Below are 17,609 nucleotides of genomic sequence, written 5' to 3'. Positions count from 1 at the left end.
CTGGTGGAGTTATGCCAGTTTACACCAGCTGATTATCTGATCATTTAAGTCTTCATTTTATTGTCTTAGTTTTGACCTCATTGTGTTTATTTTCTTTGTTCCATGCTAAATTATTCTTGTCCTTCCTTGGTATTCACATCCTTTAAATATTGGTACACAGTTATATTGTGTCCCTTTTGCCATCATCTAGCCTAGTTATATATGTTTAGTTCTTTTAAACCCTTGCTATAAATCATTCCTTCTAGCCCTGAAAACATTTTGGTGCTCTTGCCTGCACTCCCTCTATAGACATTTGTCTATGTCTTTGTGCTAGTGAGAGTCATAAGTGAATGCACTGTTCCTGATTGCAAATTCATCAGTCAGATAAAGAAGGACTAGTCTCACCTTGCTCTGTGACATGATATCTTTGTGTATCCACCCCCAAATCACACTGACCTTTTTTTTCCTGCCATAATGCATTTCAAGTTCATACCTAATTTTCTCCTCATTGTTACTCCAGATGTTTTATGGCATTATTTCTTTCCAGATTTTTTCTTTCTATTGAATATCTTTCTTTGATATTATTTCCCCTCGAATATATTAGTTTGCATTTTTTCAAGCTGAATCTTATTTTCCTATTTCCTGCCCATGTGTCTAATCTTTCTAAGTCCCTATGAATTACTTCCCCTGTCCTCATTGGCCCTCTCAGCACCTCTCAATTTAATATAATTTGTGATTGCTATTAATATGCAGTCTTCTGCTTTGTTCAGATCTTATACAAAGATATTAAGAACTGACCTAACACTAGTTCTTGTAGCACTTCACTGGACACTTCACTTTAACTCAAAACAGGATAGGTAACAATATCCTCTTTGTACAATGGCTCCACATTTGGATAAGGAGGAGATATAGAAAGGTACCTCAAAAAGAAAAGGAGTACTTGTGGCACCTTAGAGACTAACAAATTTATTAGAGCATAAGCTTTCGTGAGCTACAGCTCACTTCATCGGATGCTGTAGCTCACGAAAGCTTATGCTCTAATAAATTTGTTAGTCTCTAAGGTGCCACAAGTACTCCTTTTCTTTTTGCGAATACAGACTAACACGGCTGCTACTCTGAAAAAAAAGAAAGGTACCTGTATCATGTTCCTGTCATTTTGGAAATTTTCAAAAAAGGTCACTTACTGGTTTATTAAAGAAAGACTCATTATTGGAACTACTGAACCTAGATCAAATGTCAGATCAGGAAACATCATTAAAGGTCATTTGTGCTGATAATTTTTTCGTAAATTCCAGAGTGTCCCTTGTAGTTGTTTTAAATCAGGGATGAAGAATATTCTAAATCCAAGCAGAGATTTGTTATAATACATGCTAAAAATCCTTGTTTATAAATAAGTTTTCTCTGTACTTTTTCTGGAAGTCAGTGGATAATTCCATACTACTGTACCAAATGCCAGATATTTAGAAATCAGCAAATTAACCTCATCACACCATCTACCACCCAGTAATTGATACTTGTGGTGAAGAGCAGTGGTGTCCAATCTATTTCACTCTATTCTTTTTGAACACTGTCTAACACATGACCATGGGCACAGTTCAAATTCAAACGGCCACATTGATCAGAGAATGTTGAGATGACGCCTTCTTTCAATTGTTGGGTTAGTGATGGTCAGTTGGTAGGTTAATGCTGAGTGGTGTTGGTGGCCTGTGCTATAATGGAGGTCAGACTAGATGATCTCATTATCCCATCTTGCCTTAAACTGACTCTTGATTAAATAGAATAATTCATGTAAACACTTTGTACAGGATTATGGCCAAATCCTATAAACTCTTACTCATTCACACAGGTCCTGTGCCAGGACACCATTGTGCCAGGTACTCTATTTCTCTTATTCCTAATTTACATACCAGCCCAACAACTGAAATGAGACCCAAGTGTTACAACCCACAGGAGATTAGGCTATTATGTTCCACAGGCAGAGACTAGAAGGGATCAAGTTGCACCAAATGCCCAAGGCCCCTGCAATGGAAGGGAAATGATAAAGTGAAAGAGACCCAGATAATCATGGCAAGTGAGCTGCACCCACATGCTCTAGAGGAAGGTGATCATCCCACAAGGTCACTGCCAAGCCTACCTGGGGGAAAATTCCTTCCTGACCCCATATATAGTGATCTGCTAAAATTCAGTAAGAAGGTGAAAACTGGATGGCAGACAGTATAGTGAGTCATTGTTAAGCAGAAGGCTGTGGACATTATTGTTCTATGACTATTCTATAAGGCCAGAAGTGAAATCCAAGTAGCTGAATGGCCATTTTTTAATCTTTTGTCAAATAAGAAAATACAAGAATAATTATATCAAGTCCGTCAGTATTACAAGTTTCAATACTGGAAAAGGTAGCAATGAAGTTGCATACCACAGGGTTTTGTTGATCTGAATTCAAGCTGAAGAACTGACAGTGGTAGACCCAAACATTCATAAATCATGCCATGATTCTTCTGTCAGACTTTGAAACCTTATACAATTTACATATGAACAGCTATTAAATAAAGATGTGATATAGCATTTCAGCAGCTGATCGATGAGGTCACACCACACATGTTTGCAACAAAGTCTTTTTTATACGAAATACATGTTAGCAAACCTGTGTATGCTATTCCTATCACATATCACAATGATTCGTTTTCATCTTCAGCATTAGCCAACCAAACCTATAGCAGTGCATTTTTGCTCTGAGATGGGATAACATTAGCAGCTTAGAGGAAGTGATGCCAGCCCAATAAGTGTAGCAGGTTAAAAAGCTAACATAGAACAAAGAATATGGTTTTATTAATCTATTGAAAATTATGCAAAGGAGTTTCCTCTACATCATTCCACAAATGTGGGATTCTTTAGATTATAATCAATTTTACTGAAGTACTTAGTTCCAGAGTGAAAAGAAAAGAGTACTTGTGGCACCTTAGAGACTAACAAATTTATTTGAGCATAAGCTTTCGTGAGCTACAGCTCACTTCATCGGATGCATTTATATATATGTATACATTAAACTTGCTATGTTTGCAAAACATAGCACTGGCAGAAAACAGTTCATCCCTACTTTCAGAAGTAGGATAAAGTCAAAAGAATTGACACTCCAATTTCTAAAAAGCAGATTTTCTATGGAATGGAATGTTATAGGTTTTACCTGATATAATATAGGGATCAGCATATAACAATGACATCAAACTTTTCCAAAAGGTAAATATCAAAGCAGTTTTACAATTGTTAAATAACACTGAAGGTCCTGTATAGGAAAGAAAACATGAGATTTGTCCATGAGGAGGGGTTTTTTAGGGTAATTGGCTCATGTAGGTAAGTCTTTGAAAAATACCAAGGTTACCTTCATTATCAGATTTGTAAAGGACATTGTATAACAATCAGCACTGGCAACACCACATTATTTCCTTTTCCCCAAAGCCTACACAGCTAATGATATTTTGCCAGCCACTGAAAATGCTTCATTTCTGCAGGGAAGAAGCAGGATTCTACAAAATGACTGCAACATATTCTGGCCTCCTGCTGCTAAGGGGTCTGTCAAGAGTCTTAAGAAATGGGTAATTCAGAACAAGCATTAGTGAGACACTTACCAGATCATTTCCGTGGCATAGTAGACTATGGATTAGGGGGTTACTAGCAAGTGTTTGACTATTATTGATTTACATGACTAGGGCCAAGTAAGCATATGTGGCACTTAGAACAATGTGGAAATAGCAAGTGAGAGTTTATAGGGGCTGAATAAAGTTTTGATCTAAAGTTCCCTTAAATTATTTATTACAGTATTTTTTAAAAAGTAAAACTATTTCCCCATGTTATTTCTCCCCCCCCCCCGCCTCACCCCCCACTGTTCCTCAGACTTTCTTGTTAACTGCTGGAAATGGCCCACCTTGATTATCACTACAAAAGGTTTTCCTCCTTCCCCCCCTCCATCCTGCTGGTAATAGCTCATCTTAAGTGATCACTTTCCTTACAGTGTGTATGATAAAACCCATTGTTTCATGTTCTCTGTGTGTGTATATAAATCTCCCCACTATATTTTCCACCGAATGCATCCGATGAAGTGAGCTGTAGCTCATGAAAACTTATGCTCAAATAAATTTGTTAGTCTCTAAGGTGCCACAAGTACTCCTTTTTTTTTTTCCGAATACAGGCTAACACAGCTGCTACTCTGTAACCAAGTATTTTTAAAATTATTATTCATACTTAAACACACAGAATATTTCTCAATCCTAATGAAACCAGAAAAAGGATTCCATATTCACATGGATATAATGTCTGTTGCATATGTATATTAAAGACTAGATTTGTAAAAAGAAAAGGAGTACTTTTGGCACCTTAGAGACTAACAAATTTATTTGAGCATAAGCTTTCATGAGCTACAGCTCACTTCATCAGATGCATGTGATGAAGTGAGCTGTAGCTCACGAAAGCTTATGCTCAAATAAATTTGTTAGTCTTTAAGGTGCCACAAGTACTCCTTTTCTTTTTGCGAATACAGACTAACATGGCTGCTACTCTGAAACCTAGATTTGTAAAGGTATTTAGGTGCCTATAGATATGATAGGTTACTAGCTGCTTTTGAAAAGTGCCCTAAGCACATAACTTACTGCGTGTCTTGGAAGTTTTGAAAATTCCCCTAGGTGCCAATCTCTATCTTTAAGCACCTAAAAACCCTTAAAAATCTGGACCTAAACCCCTCAAGAGGGAGAACTTTCCCAGACTCCTTATAAGTCACATTTCCAACTACCCATTTTGTCATAAATAACTGCCCCCTCTCACACACACATTTCCTAATTAGTTGTGCAGGTGAGGCTATGCAACACTGATATCAGCTTGAGATGTTCTAGTGAAATGAAATCAATTGTATCTATAAAAGTGTGCTCTGTTGCTGTGTTAGGCAACTACCCTTCTTGAATCCACACTATATCATTAGTAGACCTGTTTCATGCACCCTAGAGACTAGTATTTGATTCTTAGTTTTACAGTGGAATACCAATGCCTTGTGTATGTGTGTGTGCATGTGTGCGCTAGCGCTTTCTGCAAGTGCCCAGATGAAGGGATTCCAATAGAAAGGTCTCTTCTATTTAGGAGTAACATCAAATGTAAGGAATTCAGGTAGTCCTGAACAAGATTAATGATGTTACGTGTTAAAAGTTTGGTTTTCACTAGACAATAATGTGTGTGTGTGTGTATTTTTTTAATACTGATATGAAAGAGAGTTATGGCAAGGAAATATTGAAACACAACTGAAATTATTCATTTTCTTTGATCAGCCAATTATATTTAATTGTTTAACATTCTGAATGTTCTGAATCTGTATTGCCATAACATTTTCTTATATCATGCAAATTGGATTTGGCCATGTCTAGTATTTAATTTAATATTCTTAAGAACATAATTTCTGAAAAAGAGTCAATGTTACATTTAACACATGTGTATATGTGTGTGTGTGTATATATATATATATATATAAAAGATGTAGCCTTTTTGTTTCTGAAGACTGAAGTTCAAACATGTCTGATTAGCGCTGATAAACAATTGAATGTATAGCATTTATATCAGCATTTGCATTTTCAAAATGCTATATAAATGTTTGTGTTTTCCCATGTGAAGTGAGTTTGGGTGTAAATATTTCTTGGTGGACACATCCCCTCTTCTACTCACCATGCAGTTTGACACCAACTCCTGCTAACAACCATGCAGTTTGACATAATTTTGTAGTCTTTGTTCAGGAGAGGTACCAATATAGACTATGACTTTTGTGTAGATCAGGACAGAGTAATATTAACAGAATTCTATTGGATTTTACAGTGTACTTTCCCTTGATGTAGCCAGTGTTGTCTCATTTTCATTAATATTTAAAATCCCCAAATTAGCTCTAAATATGTAAAAAGAAGTGCCTAAAATATATGTTGGAAAACACTCCTAGTAACCCTTCATATTAGCTCTAGAGCAAATTACCAGTGAATTTTAGTTCAAAAGTTAATGCAGCCTAAATTGTGTTCAAACTAGAGATGGTTGAAATGCTTTTTTATTTTAAAATACTCTATTCTTTAAACAATATTTTTAATTTCTTTAGAAAATTTCCAGATTTTGAAAATAAATAAATAAGGTGGTGGTTCTTGAAAATTCTTTTTTGTTTGTTTTGTTTTTTAGTTTTTATTGAAAGAATTTTGGATTTGTTTTTATATTTTTCACTTCTTTTGAACTTTCTTTTCATAGAAATACTTATTTTCTAACCGGTTCCAAGTCATACTATTATGAGTTAATATACACTAGTTGTTCTTCCTCCCTCCCCAGATATGTAACAGTGCATATAGTGAAAAACATGACTGAACCCTCAAATGCCTATATTTTGACATAAGCTGCATTTATAGCTATTGCAACTAATATTTCTAGCTTTATTCCTAGTTCTTAAGAACAAAAGATTAAAATATCGCAATGCTACAATGCATGGAAGACTTTTAGAGAGGATTTTTGCAGTCTATATACACAGTTAAGTAGGTCAATCATTTGTATACTATATACTTACACTCTTTTATTTATTATTTTGTTGCATGTTATATGTGACAGCTCATAACCTCCAGTAACTGTAGATGATTCTGTTTATAAATATAAATGTTCTAATAAAATCAAGTAGTTGTAATCAGTATGCATTCCATGTGGAACTATAACAAAACTGACATTTTGAAATATTTAATTGTGTATTCAAAAGTGCTAGTGGATATGCCATAGCTTGAATAAGATCCTGAAACCAATTAATGTGGCTTCATTTATCAAACATGGTAGAGCTGTTATAAATATTACTAATAACATCATAACAATATATTTCCATTTGTCTGTAGATACAAAATGCTGCAGTGTTACATTATAGCCCTGAAGTACAAAAAATGCTTCTTTAGGCTTGATTCAACAAAAATGTAGCCATTTTCCATATTCTGGAAGCTGCCAGGAAGCTGCAAAAGCCCCCAAAATATTTTCCTTATCTTTACATGATCTACCAAAGAAAATAAACTTATTCTTAGCTGATATTCCTAGTGTATCTTTTTTTCTTCTTGAAACTGACCTTTCATAACATTGAAATGGAGGGTAAAGTCAGGCATTGATGCTAAAGTTCTAAAATATATAAAATGTAGACTTTTGGTAGTGTTTTATTTTTGTTACTAGAAAGCACAAAAAGATAGTGGGCCAAATTCTGCTCTCATTTATAGCAGTTTAAGAGCCCAATTAAACACTCATTAAAGTCACTGAAAAGGCTACCATTGACTTCTTTAGGCAGGTCCTAAATCTGGGATAATTCCACTGATCTGAATGCTTTGGCCAAGAACCTCTAGTACATTTTAGAATTGCACATAGTTATATATTTGCTGCAATATTTTAATTGCTGCATCCTGAAATCATAGACCCTTTTTAGTCACTTAAGGCCTGATTGTGCCTCCCTTACACTGCATAGGTCCTTACTACACAAATAGACTCAGTGATTTCAGGGGAACTTTTTGTATTGCAAGATATTGTTCAAATGAGAAAAGGTTTTAGGATCTGTCCCTCTATTACTATGCATTGTAAAGGGGGAATCCAGTTTTATCATTTGCCTCTCGGGTCATATGCAATACAAAATGTCCCAACATTTTCAAAGCAGCCTCTAATTTTGATGTCCTCCATTAGTGGAGGCCTCAAATTTTGGCCAATTTAAGGCTCCCTGGATCTGACTTTCAGAAGTGCTAAACACTCCCACTTCCAGCTGAAGTCAATGGTAACTGAGAGATTTTTTATTTTTTTTTTAAAAATCAGGCCAAGCTGTCTCAAGCTGGCCAAAAATTTAGGCCCTAAAAATCAAAGGCCTTAAAATGTTGACTTCTAAATGGGTAGGGCTATGATGATACCATTCTAAAACTCTTAATCATTGCCAATTTACTTTAAATCCATACCATGTGGGAAAAGAACATTTAAAGTAATCCTTCCTGGTGGACGAAAATGGGAAGTCAGATAGAAGCATGTAATAAGACTTGTGAACAAAATATGAATATAAAAAGGTGAGATTATATCAACCACTGTGTATTGTTCAAAACCATACAGCATTCAGATCGCTTACAATGACACCATAGATAATAAAAGTATATATTTACTTTCTATAATATTTCAGCTTTAGGTAATATTCAACACTCAAGTCTGAACTAGATTGAAACTGTGTTCCCAGTGAAAGGGAACCCTAACATTTTCCATATGCACTGTCATATTCCATCCCTTTTCTAATATTCATGTTTCATTAACATTCAGTATTGGATGAACCTAGCCTGAATTTAAAAAAAATTAACAAAAATAAAATATTTCTAATTTGTTTCAATATTTGCTATCTATTTCATATTTTATGAGCTAGGCCATCTTGATTTTTTTTAAAAAAAGCAAATTCAAAGAGGCAAATAATAAACCAAAAATCTTGACAATTTGTTTTAATATTTGATATAGAATTGTCATGAAGGGTTACTTACTTGCTGACATGGGGAGTTGGGAATTTGCAACACTAACAACTAGTGGCATTTTGATGATTACAATACTAGAATTTAGTGTTGGGAAATCCTACCCTTGTTGCCAGGAGTTTAAGATAACAGATGAGACTGGGAATGGAAGAACTCAGTTTATCCAAAGGCTGTCTACTGCAGCGGTAGTGTTAATGCATGCATATCTGTGATACCCATGAACTAATTCAGTCAATTCACAGCCTTTCCCAGGAAAACTTTTTTTCAGGAAGTTACTCTGATACTTTTCTTGAAAAAACAATTGCTGTTGTTGTGTTTTTGCTTTTTTTGTTTTTTAATGATGATTTTACTGGACAGTTTTAGATTTTTTCCTATTTTTTTAAACTTAACCTCTCATACTTCAGATTTGCTAACATACTGTATGACTAGCAAATATATTTTCTAGTAGATAGGAGACAAGATTATTGCAAATAACAATATATATTGTTTTATGACGTCCTTTTATTAAATGCTTAGAGACATAATGACTCCTATGGAAATCATGCATGCATCTATTACAAAAACTTGAACATGGGTGCTGTTTCAGTAAATTTGTTCGAGGTCCTGAATCACAAACTTTTGAAATCTCACTAAATCAGAATTTTATACTAGTATTTGGCAGCGAATTGAGTGTTTGATAGTCACTAATGAAATATTTACTGCCTTTTCTTCATCCCTGTTGACTTTTTCTTATCATGGTTGAATTTTCACTTTATTAGCATGTAGTCCAGAAGAGGTCAATTTATTATTACTGCAGCTATGACTAAGGAATATCTATCACTTAAAGCAGTGGCTCTCAACCTTTCCAGACTACTGTACCCCTTTCAGGAGTCTGATTTGTCTTAAGTACCCCAAGTTTCATCTCCCTTAAAAACTACTTGCTTACAAAATCAGACATAAAAATAAAGTGTCAGCACACTATTACTGAAAATTTACTTACTTTCTCATTTTCCCATATAATTATAAAACAAATCAATTGGAATGCAAATATTGTACAGTACTTACATTTGAGTTTATAGAATATAAAGCAGTATAAACAAGTCATTGTCTGAAATTTTAGTTTGTACTGACTTTGCTAGTGCTTTTTATGTAGCCTGTTGTAAAACATGGCAAATATCTAGATAAGTTTATGTACCCCCTGGATTACCTCTGTGTAACCCCAGGAGTATCCGTACCCCTGATTGAGAATCACTGACTTATAGTATAGTATACCTTCAGCAGCGCATGTCCTTGGTCTGAATTATACAGAAATATTATGTTTGTAATATGCCCGTAAATATGAATGCTAACTAAATTTTACAGGTGCTGCTACCAGACTTGCCAACTCTCCTGATTTTATCACGAATCTCACAGTATTTGGTGTGTGCACTTTTGTGTTTATTTTTTTTCTTTTTAGTTGTCTTTTCAGTTGATTGTTAAGATTGTTGGCATTAAATGTGCACATTTTTCCTAAGGAATCCATCTTCTGTTACTTTAAAAGGGGCAGAAGCCATGCTGCCTTTGTCAAGGTGGCTTCCATTTCACTACAGTCTTTACATGTGGAAGTGAGGCTGCCCTGAGTCGTCATGCCCACCATGTCCCATTGTTTCCAATGAAACTGAAGCTAGGATGCTTTTAGGAAAATGGCTCTACTGTAAAATAAGCGTGTGGGACAAGAAACTCTGAGGACACAGGAGTATATGGAGAGAGGAGCCTGAGAGGGTAGGGAAATTAAAATTTAAAGTAAGGTGAGTTCAGAGAAAGAATGGATGCTGAGAAGAGAATGTGGAATACAAAAGAAATTCAAGGATCAGGGAAAAGTGAGATGCAAGAGAGACTGAAAGGGTCCAAAAAAGATTGAGATGGGGGTGGGAGAAGACAATAGCATAGAAGATTAGAAGAGAAATGCTGGAAAAATGTGGGATCAGGTGAACATAAGGGTTGAGCTGGGGACAGGAGACTGTATTGGGTACAGAGAGAGACACGAGGGGCCAGATTCTGCCCTCCGTGGCCCCCTGACATTGCTTCTACATCATATAAGGCCTATAAAGAGGGAGCAGTGACCCACAGGGGAATATCCCCTCCTGCCTCCCCCCCCGGCAAGGGAATGTAGGACCAATGAAGGAAGCCTTATTCGGCCCCTGGCATAGGATGGCAAACTTCTTCACATGCATACTTAAGGTTGAAATGTGAAGTGTCCTTACACAGGTAGAGGACAGGCATTTCACCCTAAGGACTAAACCCTCCCGGATCTCAAAACCTAACTTTTAAGTGTCTAGAAAATCACAGAAAGAAAAGGAGTACTTGTGGCACCTTAGAGACTAACAAATTTATTAGAGCATAAGCTTTCGTGAGCTACAGCTCACTTCATCGGATGCATTTGGTGGAAAAAACAGAGGAGAGATTTATATACACACACACAGAGAACATGAAACAATGGGTTTATCATACACACTGTAAGGAGAGTAATCACTTAAGATAAGCCATCACCAGCAGCAGGGGGGTGGGAAAGGAGGAAAACCTTTCATGGTGACAAGCAAGGTAGGTTTCAGAGTAGCAGGTAGGCTAATTCCAGCAGTTAACAAGAATATCAGAGGAACAGTGGGGGGTGGGGTGGAGGGGAGAAATACCATGGGGAAATAGTTTTACTTTGTGTAATGACTCATCCATTCCCAGTCTCTATTCAAGCCTAAATTAATTGTATTCAGTTTGCAAATTAATTCCAATTCAGCAGTCTCTCATTGGAGTCTGTTTTTGAAGCTTTTTTGTTGAAGGATAGCCACTCTTAGGTCTGTAATCGAGTGACCAGAGAGATTGAAGTGTTCTCCAACTGGTTTTTGAATGTTATAATTCTTGACGTCTGATTTGTGTCCATTCATTCTTTTACGTAGAGACTGTCCAGTTTGGCCAATGTACATGGCAGAGGGGCATTGCTGGCACATGATGGCATATATCACATTGGTAGATGCGCAGGTGAACGAGCCTCTGATAGTGTGGCTGATGTGATTAGGCCCTATGATGGTATCCCCTGAATAGATATGTGGACAGAGTTGGCAACGGGCTTTGTTGCAAGGATAGGTTCCTGGGTTAGTGGTTCTGTTGTGTGGTGTGTGGTTGCTGGTGAGTATTTGCTTCAGATTGGGGGGCTGTCTGTAAGCAAGCACTGGCCTGCTTGCTTACAGACAGCCCCCCAAATCACAGGAACAACACTATGATGCACAAACCCTGAATTAAGATCCTAGGCTCCTTATTCAATTAATGGAGGGAGATATTGCCTGAGAATGGGATCCACAAAAGCCAGGGGAGCTGCCTTTGCTAGCCAATGGGAGTCACCAGCCAGAGGAGTGTGTGCTAAGCCCCAAACCTATTTCAGGCTGCAGAGTGGTGTGATCAATTAATGGAAACACACTACTTGGAGTTAGGTGCCTACCTTGCTCCCCACAAAAGGGGCACAGTGGGGAGGAGGTGGTGGTGTTGCCCATTTTATAACATTTAGCCCAGCGGTTATAGCACTCACCTGGGATGTTGGAGACCCAGGTTCAACTCCCCCCCTCTACTAGAGTGGGAGAAGGAAGTTCCCCAGTTCAAATCCTAACTCTCAGGAGAGCATGCCTTAATCTCTGAGATATTCTGATGAGAGGCTCCCTCAATCTTCTATTGAAGCTGTTTCACTATGGATTAATAATGCAAGTGAGATTGGAGCAAGGGGGGACCACATCCTGGATTCCCACCTGCCAGGTGGGTGCCCGAACCTCTGGGATACAGAGTCATGAGTTCTCTCTCACACCCAGTGATGGTGCCACTGTAGATTGTCATTGGGCTGGGCTGGGCTGATTCTGTAGTCCAGTGGTTAGGGCACCCATGGGGGGGGGGGAAGGGGTCTCCATTCTCCCCCTTTGGAGGACAGGGAGGGAGGGACTTGAACCTGGGTCTCCTATATCTGAGGTGAGTGCTCTCTAACCACCAAGAAAAAAGTGACAAGGTGGGCACCACCATCTCCTCCTCCTCCATCTGAATTTTGAATGAGACCCAATTCAGTTAGTGGCCTCTGAGCACACCTGCTGGATCAGGGCCTGTACACAAAGTGGGTGGCCAAATGCCTAAGTTCCTCTAGTTCATGAATTGTTCTGGGGCTTAAGCAGGATATAGGCATCCAAATACCTAGAGAAAAGCAGCAGTATGCAAGCATTAAGCATGTCAGAACTGTTACAGTGGAAAGTTAGCCACTGAATGAGTTTAGGCACCTACAGGATTTGGTGGCAGCCAGGCAGGAATTTCATGAATCACAGTGTGTTATGCATGGGTACATAGGCAACTGTGTCTGGAGTTTTTCTTTGTGGCTCAGACCCTTAGCCAAAAGGAGCCTGATCAGTGATAGTTAGTATGGCTTCATAAATATATTATGCCATAAAAGTATAAGTTCATTCTTCGCCAGTGACTGGTTGGTGAACAAAATCAATGTAGTGATTTTAATTTATCTAGACTTTAGTAACATTTCAGCAAGAACTACATGGAAACAACCTAGAAATTAGAAAGAAGTTGGCTGCTTAAGAATTCTGCCCTGTGGATAGCGAATTAGCTGATGTGCTGTAAGTAAAGAATAATTATAATTTGGCTTTGGATGTGAGTTAACAGATCAGACTCTTATATTAATAAGTTTCTGATAATTATATCAGATGTTCTGTAATTCAAATAAAGAGTAGAGAAAACAGTGATGGGAAAAATCTGATTTCCTATAAAGTCTTCAGTTAAAACAGGAAAAAAAAAAGAAATATCTCTTCAGAGAGAGGCAAATGGATAGTATATATCTATAGCAGAAGCTTCTTAAATATGATAGACAGCTGTACTAGCCAAGGAATTCTCCTCTAGGGCCCCAGTATCCATTGCTGCAGACAGTTTCCCCAGCTCTAGTAACCAAGCATGAAAGGAAAGAGAAAGATGCTGAGTCTTCTTTTTCAGCATCTCTCCTCCCCTTGGTAACAACCTTCCTAGACAGAAATGAACTTTCCAGTGTACATGCCAGCCCCGTTTTCTGTACATTTTGGGGGCCCTCCAGAAGGCACAAAAAAGATGAGTGCCATCACTATCTGCAGCTGGCATGAAGAAAGGAAAATAAATTAAAGTGATTTAAAAAGAGCTTGGAACTAAAAACTTTAAACATTCAGCATCATAGCTTCAGAGCAATCTGCTATGCTTGTATGCTTTGCAGACAAAAGGCTGAATTAAAGCTTTGTTGCTTAAGAAAAGGAATTGATAACTGTCTCCCAATTCAGCTTTTGAAGTAAAATAAAATGTCAAAGCTACGCAGACTTTTTCTGGAGAGCAACTGAGTGCCAGGGCTGATCTGAAGGAATAAGACTGCTTCTATTAGGTATTTCATCACTAGAAGAGCTTTAGAAACCAAAATCAAATGTGATAACCATATATCATCCTCTGCCAGGCTGGCAACCAAGATATACAAATGCCTGGGTTACTTTTAAGTTGCCTAAACAATTAAATTGACATTGAATATATAGCTGTTCTCTGAAAATGACAGTAAAAAATTACATTGTGAGCTTGAAAATTTACTGTCAATGATTCCCATATTGAATAGCCTCAGTTTATACTTAGATTTTTTTATTATTTTTATTCCTAACTGCGTGGCCTAAAAACTTAATCTGGGCTCTTTTGTTCCTATGCATTATCACCAGTAATAAAGTTTCTACTGGATGAATTATATGCACCCAATGGTTTGAAACTATGTCCTTGCTAACACATGTTCAACATCAGTGACTCAGTGGGGTTACCCAGGTGTAACTGATTGCAATACATAGTTATGTTGATAATGCTTAAATAAAGCACATAATTCAGCTAATTCTCTTACCTGTGCTTGCCCTGTAGGGCTAATAGGAGTAAATAGTAATGAAACCCTACATGACAAAAATAAGTTATGTCTTCACTGCAAAGTTAAACTTGGATGATTGGCACCTGGGTTAGCCTAGCCCTGGTATGAGCATTTCCACAGCAAAGTCATAGTCATGTTACCCCATCCATGTTACTCTTCTTGCATTTGCCTGTGTGGGCGGGGCGTGGCATATTCCACGGTTCTTTGAGCTGACACACCTGAGGATTCTTTCCCAGTGAATTGTCAATTGCATGGGAAGTTGTCTGTCCTCCAGGGAGAATTGTGAAAAGGTCATTAGAGGACTGCAGCAGTATTTCCTTGAATTCTCTCTGCAAAGTGGGTACGTTCCAGCCCAAGTGAAGGCAGCACCCAAACTCTAGATGAATAAATCAGCCTGGATTTAAAGCATCTTCAAACCTGGGCAAGAGGTTTTTCTTTGGAGGGGTGAGTGGGAATAGAGCTAAAACCTGGGCAAGTACCCAAGTTAACTCTGCAGTGAAGGCATACCTTAAGTGATTAGACACTTTGGGTGTGTGTACACTGTATTTAAAACCTGTGGCTGGCTTGTGCCAGCTGATTCAGGCTAAGGGGCTGTTTAATTCCCATGTAGACATTTTGGGCTCAGGCTGCAGTTTGAGCTCTGGACACTCCTACCTGGCAGGGTCCCAGAGCCTGGACCACAGCCCCAACCCAAATGTTTACACCACAGTTAAACAGCCCCTTAGCCAAAGCTCCATGAGCATTAGTCAGCTGGCATGGGCCAGCCAATGTTTTTTTAAGTTCAATGTAGACATACCCTCAGATCCTGGATACACAGAAGTAACAGATCTGTTGAATAAAATGGCGCCATTTTAATTTAATCACTTTTCAGAGTAGAGCTGCGTTTTAAAATATATTAAAGCAACAGAAAATCTCAGCTGAAGGAGGAGTATGGCTAAATGTGGTGAAAGGGCCATGAGGGGAAAAAAGAAGCAGTTTTAAACTGTCCCCTGAATTGCTCAGAACTGCCCTTTCAACAGTAGTGTATGGATCTGAAGCCTCTTGTAATCTTCACTTTCTATTATAAAAAATTAAGGTCTTTTTTGTAGTAGTAGAAAAAAAAGTAGACCTCCTTAAACACTTCAGTTTCTCCTATCATTGCATAAGACAAGAGTGTATGTCTGAAAGAAGAGGTAGGGTGCACATCAGGACCAGCTCTAGGCATCAGCAAAGCATCACACTAAAGGTTGAAGAGAGTCAGAGAACCTCTATCTCCAGCAAAAGCTTGTGCATACTTTCCCTGTTAACTAACTACTTTAGTGCTTGGGCCATCCTTTTCGGGGGGGGCAGTTGCGCTCTCGGAGCTGCGGCACATAGATGGGGTGAGGATGCTGTGCCCCTTGCCGCAGCTGGAAGGGGAAGCCCAGCCCCGGGATGCTGAGCTGCCAGGACCCAACCACTACCTGGGGAGGAGAGGGCAAGTCCTTCCAGGGCTGCACCACCTCATCTGTGCACTGGCTGCTACGCTGCCCTGTGCCATCCCTTATATCGGGGCTTCTCTGCGCGGCTGGGCTGGGGAGAGGGTAAAGCCCCTGCAGATGCTGGGAGAAATTGACATCACTCCCTTCCCTTCCAGGGCCACCTGTGAGCCCCAGCCCCACCTGAGCTTGGGGCGGCGAATTTTTTGCTTGGGGTGGCAAAAACCTAGAGCTGGCCCTGCATATAATAAAATAAGTTGAGACAAAACACAGATGCTGTCCAAGTGCAGCAGTGTTTAATTAAACAAGAAAGTTTAATTTCTTATTTGAACTGTACCGTCTGCTTTGTATGGGCAGATTGCAGGGGTTATTACAGTGGCATCTCTTCACCTGTTCAGGTGCTTAACAGGTGTGTTTTTGCACATGAAAGTAATTAGTCAACAGGGAAAGTATGCACACGCTTTTGCTGGAAATAGAGGTTCTCTGACTCTCTTAATCTTAAGTGTGATGCTTTTTGTCAACTAAGATGGGTTATTTCCAGAAAGTTGGAAAACTGTCTGTAAATATAACTCACAGCTGAATAATACAATTCACTTGCTTTCACTTTTTATAACTGTATATTTAGATGTAGAATAATCTTAATATTGAAAGATGTTTTAAAAATATAAATTACTTGTCAATAAAATGAAGATATTTAAACACTATGTTTATACATGGAATTTATTCTATATCGAATTGTTTACATGATTGCCTATATTTTTACTATGAAAATGACTTAACCAGAGCTGGGAAAACAGTTTAATTATTGTATACTCATGGACATAACTATAAGGGCTATTAATTGCTGGAGAGGCCCAAAGTAATCATATTTGTGATCCCTAAATACACTGATATAAATACTGGCATAGTATTTATCTGATTTATGCACATTTATACAATTATAATCAGCTTCATTTTTAAAGTGTTTGATTTATCTTTTCTTCTCTGTAATATTTTATGGGAATGCTTTAGAGATTATTGCCAGATAAAATAAAATCGTTGTTTTTGTTGATACAGACTAACATGGCTACCCCCCTGATACCTTAGTGAATTGTTCTTTCATTATTACATTTCTAACTGCTATTATCACAGAAAATGATGTACCAACATCAGCACATGGCACACCTTACCTCATTGGGCAAGCTGCAGTTATGCGTTGTATGTTCCATTATACAATAGGCACACATGAACAATTCTGGCTCCTAGGGAACCACAAGGTGCAATAGTTTATGACCTAAGCTTAGCTTCCACTATTCCAATAGAATTGACACTGCAAAGACTGCCCTCTTGTCCTTTCCGACTGAGATGCCAACAGATGTCCTGCAGAATTCAGCAAAGCATTTAAGCTTAATAGTAAACATGTTCTTAACTACCTTCCTGAGTTGGGGCTTTAGAGCATGAATCCTAACACAAGTGAGATTCATGCTTTAACTGGGATCACATGATAGACCTACAGCTACTATACTCACTCCCCCAAACTACTCTTGCTTTTATATAGCGAAATAATCTGGATGGGTAGTTATGTAGATGTCAACCACTACCTAGAACACAAAGGCAAAATTATTCTGTATAAAAGAACATATTGTTTTTTTGCCATTTTATGGATAAACTCCAAACAGAATAAGGATTTGGTCCATAAACAAACTTGTATGATATTACTATGCACAGTATAGGTTTTCAAACAATAATACTCGCTCATTTCTGTAAAAAAAATCCTGCTTT

The 17,609-nt window shown here is 38.0% G+C and overlaps 1 protein-coding gene across 9 annotated transcripts in view; it reads left to right on the top strand.

The window, feature by feature from the left end:
- The window catches only part of PCDH7 (protocadherin 7), a 373,651-nt gene that overhangs the window by 219,643 nt on the left and 136,399 nt on the right, over positions 1–17,609 (top strand). For 2 of the 9 annotated variants that reach the window (XM_043514032.1, XM_043514029.1), the window contains one exon: positions 9,831–9,887. The exons of the other annotated variants lie outside the window; for them this stretch is intronic. In XM_043514032.1, the coding sequence (XP_043369967.1) occupies positions 9,831–9,887 (57 nt within the window). The remainder of the gene's footprint in view (positions 1–9,830; positions 9,888–17,609) is intronic. 9 annotated transcript variants of the gene reach the window in all.

This window comes from Dermochelys coriacea, chromosome 4, assembly GCF_009764565.3.
Source record: "Dermochelys coriacea isolate rDerCor1 chromosome 4, rDerCor1.pri.v4, whole genome shotgun sequence".
NCBI classification, from domain to species: domain Eukaryota; kingdom Metazoa; phylum Chordata; order Testudines; family Dermochelyidae; genus Dermochelys; species Dermochelys coriacea.
This window is presented reverse-complemented; position numbering and strand designations above follow the sequence as displayed.